The sequence below is a fragment of the Pseudorasbora parva genome, chromosome 9, assembly GCF_024679245.1.
Source record: "Pseudorasbora parva isolate DD20220531a chromosome 9, ASM2467924v1, whole genome shotgun sequence".
Classification (NCBI taxonomy): Eukaryota; Metazoa; Chordata; class Actinopteri; order Cypriniformes; family Gobionidae; genus Pseudorasbora; species Pseudorasbora parva.
In genome coordinates this window covers 4,267,044-4,280,546 of record NC_090180.1, presented here as the reverse complement: position 1 = coordinate 4,280,546, position 13,503 = coordinate 4,267,044, and the positions used below count along the sequence as shown (strand labels likewise).

General features: G+C 37.8%; 3 protein-coding genes across 3 annotated transcripts in view; 1 reads left to right on the top strand and 2 right to left on the bottom strand.

The window, feature by feature from the left end:
* Positions 1-13,503, top strand: part of si:dkey-154p10.3 (PX domain-containing protein 1) — a 450,183-nt gene that overhangs the window by 272,480 nt on the left and 164,200 nt on the right. The gene's annotated exons all lie outside the window — the stretch shown is intronic.
* LOC137089937 (cystatin-like protein) lies at positions 2,720-8,515 on the bottom strand. Its single transcript, XM_067453527.1, has 4 exons — positions 8,292-8,515; positions 3,932-4,033; positions 3,765-3,830; positions 2,720-3,645 (listed from the first exon to the last, which is right to left on the bottom strand). Exons 1-4 carry the CDS (start codon positions 8,466-8,468, stop codon positions 3,523-3,525), a joined length of 468 nt encoding a protein of 155 aa, XP_067309628.1. The 5' UTR covers positions 8,469-8,515; the 3' UTR covers positions 2,720-3,522.
* LOC137089938 (cystatin-like protein) lies at positions 9,203-11,741 on the bottom strand. Its single transcript, XM_067453528.1, has 4 exons — positions 11,499-11,741; positions 9,901-10,005; positions 9,734-9,799; positions 9,203-9,614 (listed from the first exon to the last, which is right to left on the bottom strand). Exons 1-4 carry the CDS (start codon positions 11,673-11,675, stop codon positions 9,504-9,506), a joined length of 459 nt encoding a protein of 152 aa, XP_067309629.1. The 5' UTR covers positions 11,676-11,741; the 3' UTR covers positions 9,203-9,503.

Here is a 13,503-nt window from a genome sequence, read left to right as displayed (position 1 = left end):
TAAGAAACTTGGCTTGAAACGAATGAAATTTAGAATGTGCATAAATATAAAATCTGTAGCCTATTTAGCAAACTGCGCACACAGTTCTTACGCAAGCAATTGTTGACAAATCCCACATGTGTGTAGCTAATTATTACCATGCTCGTTCACATTCACACGGTCATTAGTATTCAGAAACGCCAATAAACATATATGGTGACAACACTTCCCTTTATAAAGTACGAGATTGTGTTTTTTCCGAACTGCAGTAATGGCAAAGAAAAGGAACTTCACAAACACTGAATGAGTCGCGCAACGACGTTTAACAAATTTGCATCACAAATGATTCGCACGTTGTACAAAATGAAACACTTTTCTAGTTACATCATTACATTTGTTGGTTGATGGTGCTTTTATGGTGATGTGGGTGCAGTCTTAGGCTCCAATAATGTTTGGAAATCTGGTGGTAGCATGAAAGCCACATTTTGTTTTAAATTGTTGAGGATTTCGGATGTTAGTTGGGGCCAAAGTAAATAGTTGCATCAACATTAGTCATAGCTGTCTTTTATAGGCTTTAACACCAATTACGCATCGTGTTTAAAACTACACAAATTATAACTTGAGTGTTTAATTAATTAAAGGAATAAGGAATCCACTCATGCTTTTTATGTGGAGAGTCGCTACCACTTCTCTGAGTAAGCAATGCTCAGAGGTGTGCTTACATTTTCACACATTTTTATGTATAAGTACACTGTAAACAATTATTTAGAAAAAAAAGTTACCTGGTTGCCTTAAAATTTTGAGTTCATTGAAATTAAAATTTTGAGTTAATGAACATTTTATGAGATTCGACAACCTTTATTAAAATATTATTAAAAGATTTTGTAAGCATATTGGGTAATTGTGTGTGTTTTATTTCTGAGGACGCAGTGAAACATGCCAAATAGTGCTGTTTTTTTCAAATTTATCAAATGTTTTATGTGGTTCAGATACAATCATATTTTGAGTTTCTATTTATTAAACAAATTTCCATCATTGCATCAACTAAAATTTGTAATTTCAATAAACTCAAAATTTTAAGGCAACCAGGTTACTTACTTTTTTAAGTTAATCCAACAAAAACCAACATTTTGTTTTTTATAGTGTACAATTTGATTGATCCTACACTTTGCATGAAACTTTTCTTACGTACTTATGCACAAATCTGATTGATTTGTGATAATAATATTATCATTGATAAATGAGGGCCCAGGCCGCCGGGCCAAACTGAGCAATCAGGGGAGAAGGGCCTTAGTCAGGTGAGGTGACCAAATACCTGATGGTCACTCTGATAGAGCTCCAGTGTTTCTCTGTGGAGAGAAAGGAGAACCGTCCAGAAGAACAACCATCTCTGCAGCTCTCCACCAATCAGGCCTGTATGGTAGAGTGGCCAGACTGAAGACGCTCCTCAGTAAAAGACACATGACGGCCAGTCTGGAGTTTGGCAAAAGGCACCTGAAGGACTCTAAGACTGTGAGAAACAAAATTCTCTGGACTGATTAAATAAAGATTAAACTCTTTGGCCTGAATGGCAAGTGTCATGTCTGGAGGAAACCAGGCACTCCTCATCACCTGGCCAATACCATCCCTAAAGTGAAGCATGGTGGTGGCAGCATCATGCTGTGGGGATGTTTTTCAGCAGCATGAACTGGGAGACTAGTCAGGATCCAGGGAAAGATGAATGCAGCAATGTACAGAGACATCCTACATGAAAACCTGCTCCAGAGAGCTCTGGCCCTCAGACTGGGGTGAAGGTTCATCATCCAACAGGACAGCAACCCTAAACACACAGCCCAGATAACAAAGGAGGAGCTACGGGACAACTCTGTGAATGTCGTTGAGTGGCCCAGTAAGAGCCCAGACATGAACCTGATTGAACATCTCAGGAGAGACCTGACAACGGCTGTGCACCGACGCTCCTTATCCAACCGGATGGAGCTTGAGAGGTCCTGCAAAGACATATGGGAGAAACCGCCCAAAAATAGGTGTGCCAAACTTGTAGCAAAAGCTGTGAATACTAATGTATCATGTGTTTAAAAAAAAAAAAGTATACATAATTTTGAAAAGATTTCAAACAAACTTATTTCATGTTGTCATGATGAGGTATTGTTTGTAGAATTTTGAGGAAAATAATACATTTAATTGATATTGGAATAAGGCTGTAAAAACAAAATTGTGGGGGGAAAAAGTGAAGCGCTGTGAATACTTTCCGGATGCACTGTACTTATAGTCATTCCAACACAGCAACTAAACTCTAAATAAACTAGAAAAACTAGACCTAAACACTAGTTAAAGGGGTACTTCAGAGCTGGGAAGATTAATCTGTATTTAAACTGGGTCATTAATGTAGAAGAAATGTGAAATTATTTTTTAATTTGGTGCTATAGGCGTCTCCACTTCGACCTGTTTGAGTCGGGCGACGTCTCATCCCTTATGAACACACTGAATAAGGTCTCTAGTGTTGCTTTGGATAAAAGCATCTGCTAAATGTATAAATGTAAATGTAAATGCAGTGTTCTCCCCTTCAGCACTTGAGGACAGAAGCAGGCCTATGGTCTCCAGTGTTCAGCCTGATGTGCCGCAGTAATCAGACAGACTCCAGACATGCCTTTGAATATGCTTTATTCACGGCCGGAGGACCTCGAGTCACAGAGAATCAAACAAAAAGAGTACAACCGTTTTTATAGAATAGGAGCATGAAAAAGGTGACATTATTTATTACATCCATTTTCTTCAATATGATTAGCTCTTTATATGGACAATCCAGCAAACCCTTCTGTTACTAGGTAATAGAAAATCTGGGTTTCATGATTACTTCAGTTACTCAAGTCATGAGGTTATATTTAGACAGCCATCTAGTTTTGTTTCTCCTTTTGTTATGAGACACACTTTGGCCCCAGTGTTGGACATTTCACTTTCAAAAGCATATAAATATTAATCCTGAAAGAAAAAAGACTGTTATGATTAATAATAATAAAAAACAAAACTCCTTAATAAAGCCAACAGTTTGCATTTGCCCTTCAAGTCCCTTGATATAATGTATATTGTAATTTGTATCAATTTAAAACACCAATTAAAGTAACCGAAACACCAGAATAACTGCGTCACACTGCGGGACATCTGTTTACAGATCGCTCCTTATCTTTCACCTCAAATTCAGCGCCAATATATTGTCATGGACAATTTTTAGGGGGAAAATTTTACCATATGTTTTCTTTGAAGAGTTTTTAGACTTTAAAAAAAAATTTTTTAAACTATTATTAATTTGTCATTTGTGTTATTCAACACTAGGACATACAAATGAAGACAACTGTATTTTCCATATTTCTCTAAAAAATTCATAATTGCATTAAAACATTGAGAAAACTGCTAGCTGAGCAAAAATACACATTCATCTTCATAATTAAATTCTAGATAAAGAAACTTGTCCTGGCAGGTCATTTTTATAGGGTACATTTCATTAGCAGTTTTTATTTTATTCATATCCTTGATTGTTTTTATTTCTCAGATGCATCCCAGACACCCAGTTCGAGGATGATCTTCTGATTTGTGTGAGAACAGAGTAGTTGCCCCAGCATGATGAGTCCCTGATGAAGGATTCAAACATTCAGATATGGTTTGTTTAATCTGCAACGAGAACAGTTAAAACCTTTTAGTGCAGGAATATCTCGACAACAGAAAGATTGGATCATGATGGTAAATTAAGGAGGTGTGTGTCCACAATATTTGATTAATATGTGATGTACCTTTTCTGTGTATTTGAGAGGAAAACAGGACATGGATCGACGACATTCAACACAATAAACTTGAGGCTGAGAAAAATACAACAGAGCTGTGAGAAACTGTGAGCTTTTATTTCTACAAAGACTCCTCTAAGCAGACAGTCGAGATGCGAGAGCGAGTCGTTACTTACTTTATTATTTTGGATCACACAGTCTTTCTGATGGACACTCTTTGTCATCTTGTCACATGAGGTGGGTTTTAATAACACATGAAGCATCTGCTTGTCAGGATTCTGTCAGGAAAGATACAGGTAAAGCATAAAGATCAGTGGCGTAACTTTGTTTTTGAAAGTGTGAGGGATAGGTGTGTGTATGGGGGTTAGCATTGCTAATAAAATGTTTTATCAGATGTAAAATATGTACAATAACAACAGTAAACAATAAAAGTTGTATAAAAGGGGTGGTTGAATCCGATTTGACTTTTTTGACTTTAGTTAGTGTGTAATGTCGCTGCTTGAGCATCAACAGTATCTGCAAAGTTACAGCGCTGAAAGTTCAATGCAAACGGAGATATTGTCTTTTAAAGTTACGGCAGTTTATTGCCTACAAAAATGGCCGGTTTGGACTACAACGAGCTTCTTCCTGGTTTGGTGACATCATAAACCCTTGCTAGTCTCCGCAGATGTGACTTCTGCCCGTAATGGGAAGGGGCGTGGCCTTCACCGGTGCTCGGCACTTCAGCCAATAAAAATACAGGAAACTACATTTGGCCATCTAACCAATCTAAGTCCATTGCGTTTTTTGGAGGGATGAGCTTCATAGAAGCGGGAAGCAAACGAGCCGTTCAAAGGACAGTGGAGACAGCGGTGTGGAATAAAGGGAGAAAAGAAGAAAAATATAGGATACAAAAAAAGAAGAAGTATTAAGACGTGTTATACTGCGCTCCATAAACACAACCAAGCCTTGAAAAAAACATGGAACCACCGCTTTAACTCACCTGCAAGACTGCTCACAAACTACTCCCTTTAAGATGTCTAAAATCAATTCAATAGTTCATTTATTGATATAGATCTCATGTTTAATTCTTGCATCTAAACAATATTACAGTTTTTCTCAGTCGCTTTGGTACATTTCTCGAATCAAACTCACAATTTCCAAAACAGTAGGTGCATTTCTCAAAAAAATGTGTACAAATTGCAAAACACCATGGATAACCTGCAAAAGCCACTCTCTTACTCAAAATCCTTAGCTCATCTCTCAAAAGTAAATATCTGTGTCAATAAACATGTCAGTGCCATCAGAATGACAAGTCCTTGTGTCATTGGCCCTCATTTATCAATCTTGTGTAGAAACGGGCGTATATGTTGGCGTAAGATTATGCTTACACTCCTCTCACCGCCTGATTTATGAAGCTGTAGGCACCTCTGCAATCCAGGTGTACGCAATAACCTGCCCTTTAGAAATGCCGCGGCTGAAAACGATCGTCATTAGAATAACACGCCCCGATATATTCAAGTCTCCGCCTCCCCCACGCCCTCATTTTACGCCATGGACACACGGAAGACGGCAAAAGCTGAACTTCTCCAAGGCGGTAATCCAAGGGGGTAATCTAGCGCTCGGAAAGCGTTCCACCCCTAGGGGCTGCCATTGCTAACCAAGCCATCACCTGCTGTTAGCATCCCATTGACTCCCATTAATTTTTGAGTCACTTTGACAGTGAATAACTTTACATCTGAGGTGTGTAAAGACTCCATTTGTCCATTGTTTATTTCTAAAGAAACACGACAATGCATAAAAGGCTCCATTACCTTGTTTCTACACTATCGCCCCGCAGAAGCTGTTTTTGTAAAAATAGGCTAACGATTGCGTCATAACCAACGCGACCCTGTCGCACAGTTGAGAAATTACCGTATAGACCTGAGGAGACGCTCGCAGGCAATCTTTTACTGTCTATGAGACAGTCGGGGGGACGTGGAGACATGTCCTGGAGACTAGTCTGATAAAGTCAAGGGGGAAGAATGGGGAGAAGCCCATAGTGAGCCAAAAGCAACGGGAGAAAATATTTAAACAACGTGATTCAGCTTTCACTTTCCACATCTACTAGAAGACCTACAGCTGTCAGACAGGAGGCTCACGTCACATCTACGTCAACAAGCTCAGTCTGAGCCTGCGCAGTTCGCTCAGCCATCAGGAAGTGAGTGCCCCTAGGTTGACTTCATTATTTAGCCGTTGACGTCAATGGGAACGCTGTGTCCATTTCTTTTACTGTCTATGGTAAAAATAGGCTAACGATTGCGTCATAACCAACGCGACTCTGTCGCACAGTTGAGAAATTACCGTATAGACCTGAGGAGACGCTGGCAGGCAATCTTTACCTGTCTATGAGACAGTCGGGGGGACGTGGAGACATAAAGTCTGATAAAGTCAAGGCAGAAGAATGGAGAGAAGCCCATAGTGAGCCAAAAGAAAATATTTAAACAACGTGATTCAGATTTCACTTTCCCCAACTACTAGAAGACCTACAGCTATCAGACAGGAGGCTCACGTCACATCTACGTCGTCAAGCTCAGTCTGAGCCTGCGCAGTTCGCTCAGCCATCAGGAAATGAGTGATTAAAATGCTTTGGTAGCCTATAATTCACACAAATTAAATTGAATACATTGCAAAAAAATAAACACTGAAGTTTATAATCACTATGTTGTTGTTGTTGTTTTTTTTACAGTGGGTCATAAAATAGCATATCTTTGTCAGTGTGTTTTGTGGTGTTAGGAATAGTTTTTCTGCGCATTTCCGCACTAACTCAAACGTGCGTGCACCACCTCCTGAGCTGGCGTAGGATTTGCTAGTTGATGTTTCATGAGAAGCACCTTTGTTAGAGAAAGTCAAGATTCACCTGGGAGCAATTTACCAATTCAGGACAGATTTAGAAAAAAAGTCTAATGGAAATATAGAAAGGATAGAAATATGCTTGACATATTATGATAACTTGTTCGACCATTTTGCATGTAAAGACTTATGCTATATACTAATGCTTTAATGTTGTGGGGGGTGAGACTATTCAACAGAGACCCAATATAATACATTTTGATCAACATGACATAAGCAACTGATAATGTAGGAAACAGCAGAGAATGGTACATAATCATTGGCATGGATGTACCAAAGCATTTGCAACTGGTTCAAAAAAATGAGAAACTGCTTTTTTGATGTGCACAAGTGACACAATGATGTGAGAATTGAACAGGTAGTTTTGAGAATTTCAATTCTGATCTGAGAAATGTAGAAAAGCGACTGAGAAAAACTGAGCATTTGTCCGTGTGATTTTTTTTTTTTTGGTTATAAATTTATTTTTGATATCTCAGGACCTGTATGCTCTAGCACCCTGCAGACAGTTTTTGCTGCTTCCACTAGACGTCAGCTTGTCTATCATGTTGTCACAATTCACCAGTGTGAGTGCCCGTGATCACCACCAGAGGGCACTCCAACCCGGACTGTCATCCTATCATAGACTACATTACCCATAATCCTTTGCCTGGACTCATTAGCACTCACTGTTTACACCATGTGTCTCATCACCTAATTACCCCTGGTTATCTCTGTCATTCATTGCGAAGTATTGTTTAGTGTCACTTTAACTGTATTTCTGACCGGTTCCTTGGTTTCATGTTTCTTGGTTCTAGGATTTCTTGCCTGTTTCCCGGATTACCCGTTTGCCTGTCTCTCCTGTCTTGTTTGCCTTTTTGGACTGTTTGCCTGTGTATGACCTTTTGCCTGCTTTTGACTACGATTGTGGATTACCCTCTAAATAAATACTGTGTTTGGATCCTACCTTATGTCTTATAGCAGTTTCGTTACGCATGAATGCAAGATTTATTCAAATGGATCTTAAGGGAGAAATATTACCTTTTTTATGTAATTTCCGCCTACTCAGATCTCTCAAGTGTCCCCAAATACAGTAGTATAAATACAATATCCCAGTGTCACAATATTTTTTTCCAGTGTTTGCTGACATATGGCTGGAAACAGCCATAACTGTCGGCAGGGTTCTAGAGCATACAGTGCCTGATTGTTATTACAGCTCAGACAACATATACTTACATGTTTATCACTTTTACTGTTTTAAATAACTTCAAAGGGTCTCCTGTAAAATGACACCAAAATTGTGTATCTGCGTATGGGAAGCTTTTTATCCATTTTTATCCAATCCAGGCGTAAATGGTACCGGAGTCTTTTATTGTGAAAAAAAGTTACTTTTTGTAAGACAAATGCCAAAGGGATGCATATCTCCAGAAAGGAGAGACTCTAAGCCTTAAAATGGTACAACACATCCAAGCTCCTTCACAGACATTTAAAATGTAAACTTGACGTAACGTTAGTTAGGTTCATCCGTACACCAAGATGTCTCAAAAAGTGGTGGGGACATGTCCCACCTGCAAATTACGCCTATAAAGATGACAACTATATATGTAAATGTTTAAATAGTTTTTTCAAACACATTAGGCAGAAGCACTTTTTTATCAATTACAGTACAATGATAAAGGTTTAACTCACAACATCTGGAATGGAGACAAAATCCAGGTGTTTGGCGTGTCCATGCTCCTTATTGGCTTTTTCTATTGCCCTGTCAATAATCTCTCTGTCATGTTGGCTCAGTTGATCATACTGTTGGTTTCCGTCTGTTGACTCCAGCAGTACCAGAGCGCTGAGCAGTAACAGTAAACCTCTCATCTTGCTCAGTAACTGATGTTCTGCACTGTTTGCCAGATCTGATGAGAACCGCTCACTGGAGTCACGTCTACACAGATCGAGACAGCTGTGATTGGTCAGCTTTATGACCACAGGTCCTCCCAGAATTATGAAATATGACCGGGTTTAGACTTTTAAGACCAAGTCAAGACACAGTGAACTCATAATTACATGATACACTGTAAAAAAATTGGTTGATTTTTGTTGGTTTAACTTAAAAAAGTAAGTAACCTGGTTGCCTTAAAATTTTGAGTTTATTGAAATTAAAAATTTGAGTTGATACAATGAAAGAAATTTGTTTAATAAATAGAACCACAATTAAAATTTGATAAATCATGAAAACAGCACTATTTGGCATGTTTCACTGCGTCATCACAAATAAAACACACACAATTACCCAATATGCTTACAAAATCTTTTAATAATATTTTAATAAAGGTTGTCGAATTTAAAAAAATGTTCATTGTATTAACTCAAAATTTCAATTTCAATGAACTCAAAATTTTAAGGCAACCAGGTAACTTTTTTTCTAAATAATTTTTTTACAGTGCAAGAATTATTTTGACATGGGCAGGGCAGTCAATCGACTTGAAGCATTCTTGTTATTTATTTAAAAGATTTATAAGTGATTAAATTGTATTATAAATAGGGATACTTATTTAAATAGCCACAGTTATTTTCACCTCTCAAATTCAACGCCAAAAAATTGTCAAAAGTTCAGAATTTGGAACATTTTATTCATGGAAACTTTGTGGACAATTTTACCATATGTTTTCTATTTAGACATATATTTAAACAATTTTTAATTTGACTTATTGACCAATAGGACATATTAATGAAGGCAACTGTATTTTCCATATTATAGCTTTCAAAATTACATCATTACATTGAAATATATTAAGAAAACTGTTAGTTGAGCAAAAATACACATTCATCCTCATAATTAAATTCTAGATAAAGAAACTTGCCCTGATAGGTCATTTTTATAGGGTACATTTCATTAGTTGTTTTTATTTCTCAGATGCATCCCAGACACCCAGTTTCAGGCTGATCTTCTGAATCTATTTGAAACAGATGCCCGTTTCCAACAAGATAAGGATTCAAACATTTAGATATGTATTCATTAATCTGCAACGAGAACAGTTAAAACCTTTTAGTGCAGGAATATCTCGACAACCGAAAGATTGGATAATGATGGTAAATTAAGGAGGTGTGTGTCCACAATATTTGATTAATATGTGATGTACCTTTTTTGTGTCTTTGAGAGGAAAACAGGACATGGATCCACGACAATCAACACAATAAACTTTAGGCTGAGAAAAATACAACAGAGCTGTGAGAAACTGTGAGCTTTTATTTCTACAAAGACTCCTCTAAGCAGACAGTCGAGATGCGAGAGCGAGTCGTTACTTACTCTAGCATTATTTTTGATCACACAGTCTTTCTGATGGACACTCTTTGTCATCTTGTCACATGAGGTGGGTTTTAATAACACATGAAGCATCTGCTTGTCAGGATTCTGTCAGGAAAGATACAGGTAAAGCATAAAGATCAGCGGCGTAACTTTGTTTTTGAAAGTGTGAGGGACAGGTGTGTGTATGGGGGTTAGCATTGCTTATAAAATGTTAAAATGTAAAATGTTATATCAGATGTAAAATATGTACAACATCAATAGCAGAAAATTGCATATTAAGCGATAGATTAAAGCGCTTGTCCGTCTCTGTTCAGTGTGCACGACGAGCCACAAAGAAATCCACAATACTAATAACAGCGGCAACGAGCGCCAGATCGCCTCTTATTTAACATCCTAAACTCTGGGACCATTTTTGGGGATTTCAACCTGGATTTGGCCTACCTGAATTGAAAAGCTTCTCATACCCACATACAGTGGTCTAAATACACAACTTTGGTGTCATTTTACAGGAAACCCTTTGAAGATGCATAGACGCAGCTAAAAGAGATAAACATGTAGTAGCCTATATGTTGTCTGAGCTAACTGTAAATTGGTATGGGGAGACTTAAGGAACCAAAGGTAGGCGGAAATTACATTAAAGGAAGGTAATATTCCTCCCTTCAGTCCATTTGAATAAATCTTGCATACATGATAGGCTACAGACAAAAAAATCGTTTTCATTATTTGCTGCCATCTAGTGGAAACCGCCACACTGTCTGCAGGGTGCTAGAGCACACAGGGCCTGAGATATTCATAGTCAAAAATGAATTTATAACCCAAAAATAACAAAGTGCCTTTTATTTTGGGGATGAGACAACATATACTTACATGTTTATCACTTTTACTGTTTTAAATAACTTTAAATGTTTTCCTGTAAAATAACACCAAAATGTTGTATCTGCGTATGGGAAGATTTTTAATTTGGGTAGGCCAGATCCAGGCGTAAATAGTACCGGAGTAATTTTGTCAGATGCCTGTCCTGTCTTGTGTGCACATGTGGGGTTTGTTATTTTGAGCATGTGCTCCTGTCAGTCTGATCTCTCCCTCTTGTTCTCTGATTAGTGTTTTGATTTCTCCCACCTCTTCCCTCTTGATTTCTTCCCTATTTAAGCTCCCAGTCTTTGTCGGATCTTTGTGACGTCTACGTCTCCCCTGTGATTCCTTTCTGGTATGTTTAAGTTTTTTTCTGTTATTTCTAGTTTATGTGTTTTACCCCCTTGTGGGTTTTGTATTTATGTTTCTTTTTATAAATAAATCATTAATTTCTGCACTTGAGTCCTCTCACCTTATTTCCTTTAAGTGTTACGTGACAAATTTAGTGTGAAAAAAGTAACTTTGTGTAAAAAAAAAAAAAAAAAAAAAAAAAAGTAGAAACTGGCACCCCATATGAGATCGAAGCTCCTCCACAGACATTTAAAATTTAACCTTGTTGACGTCATCAGCAGACCCTGATCAGGGTCCTTGAAACGAATGAAATGATGCTCTTCTAGTTAACCAGAGATGTTAAGGCAGAAGCACTTTTTTATCAATTACAGTAAAATGATAAAGGTTTAACTCACAGCAACTGGAATGGAGAAAAAATCCAGGTGTTTGTCTTGTCCATGCTCCTTATTGGCTTTTTCTATTGCCCTGTCAATAATCTCTCTGTCATGTTGGCTCAGTTGATCATACTGTTGGTTTCCGTCTGTTGACTCCAGCAGTACCAGAGCGCTGAGCAGTAACAGTAAACCTCTCATCTTGCTCAGTAACTGATGTTCTGCACTGTTTGCCAGATCTGATGAGAACCGCTCACTGGAGTCACGTCTACACAGATCAGGACAGCTGTGATTGGTCAGCTTTATGACCACAGGTCCTCCCAGAATGATGAAATATGACAGGGTATATGCAGGTTTTATGAAGATACATTTAACACCCTTTTATAAAGACACTTTTAAGACAGAGTCAAGACATTTTGAAGAATAAATCAAAGGGATACACTGTCAGTAAATAAGTTTTCAACTTCGGTCAAAAACTTAAAAACCTTTTTTCTAATAAGAACATTGATTTGTCAATCTAAATGTCTTTAGATTAGCCAATGTAATATTAAGACCTGCATTACTCAAACCAGCTTATAAGATGGCAAACCTTTATAAACCGTCAACACAACTAAAGCTGATAGCCTACCGATCAAAAGTTCAGTATGGCGTATGGGGTACCGCAAGGCTCAGTGCTAGGACCTTTCCTTTTCACCCTGAACATGCTACCGTTGGGAGATATTAGGAAGCATGGCATTCGTTTTCACTGTTATACTGACGATACTCACCTCTATATTTCTTTGTGCTCTGACGAAACTTACCAAGTCACAAGATTAACAGAATGCATAGATGATATAAAAAAATGTATGACTAGTAACTTCCTGCAACTTAATTCTGAGGGAAAAAAACCCTGAATTTTTAATTACTGGACAAAAAACCTCTGCATGTAGTAACCTAAAATACAGTCTAACACTTGATGGCTGCTCTGTCAAGTCCTCGTCGTCAGTGAAGAACCTGGGTGTGCTCTTTGATACCAATATTTCATTTGAATGCCCCGTTTCTAGCATCTATAAAACTGTATATATCTAAAAAATATATATTTAAATTACGGCACATGCTTAATGCAAAATGCTGAACAGTTAGTTCATGCGTTCATGAACTCAAGGCTAGATTATTGTAATGCTCTACTGGGTGGTTGCCCCGCTCGCTTAATAAACAAACTCCAGCTGGTCCAAAACGCAGCAGCTAGAGTTCTTACTAGAAGCATGATCTTATTAGCCCAGTTCTGTCATTACTGCACTGGCTCCCTATTAAACATCGCATACATTTTAAAATCTTGGTTATTAATAACAAAGCACTAAATAGTTTAGCTCCCCAGTACTTGAGTGAGCTCTTAACACATTATGCTCCATCACGTCTTATGCGGTCTCAAAACTCTGGCCAGTTGATAATATCTAGAATATCTAAATCAACTGCAGACGGTCGATCCTTTTCCTATTTAGAACCCAAACTCTTTAACAGTCTAGCATTGTTTGCAGAGGTGGACAGTAACTAAGTACATTTACTTGAGTACTGTACACTTTTACTTTACTTGAGTATTATTTTTTTCTGGCAACTAATGACTTTACCTTCACTGCATTTAAAAGACAAATATTGTACTTTTTACTCCACTACATTTCTATCAAGGTCCTCAAAGTCAAGAGTCGTTTCTGTAGCAGCTTTGAAAGTCAGTGGTGTTTGGGTTTTTGCAGAAGGCCTTTCAGGAATCACTCTTGTACAGTCACGTGAAGTTCAATGATCTTCCAATATTTTTTGAACACTGATCAGTTTATACCAAAAATGGAAGAAGAGAAGACTGATGTCAAAACATTAATTTCGGCGGGTAATCACATAAATAGTGTTGATTATGTCTTAAGTTAATTTAAACATTTGGAAGAATATCAGGTGTATCAGTGTATTGGATCCGTTCATTCAGCCTTAAAGTGACAGCAGCTTTGTAAAGAGCTTTCTAACAATTATACAAGTATTTAGAGAAGTTGAAGTTAGTCGT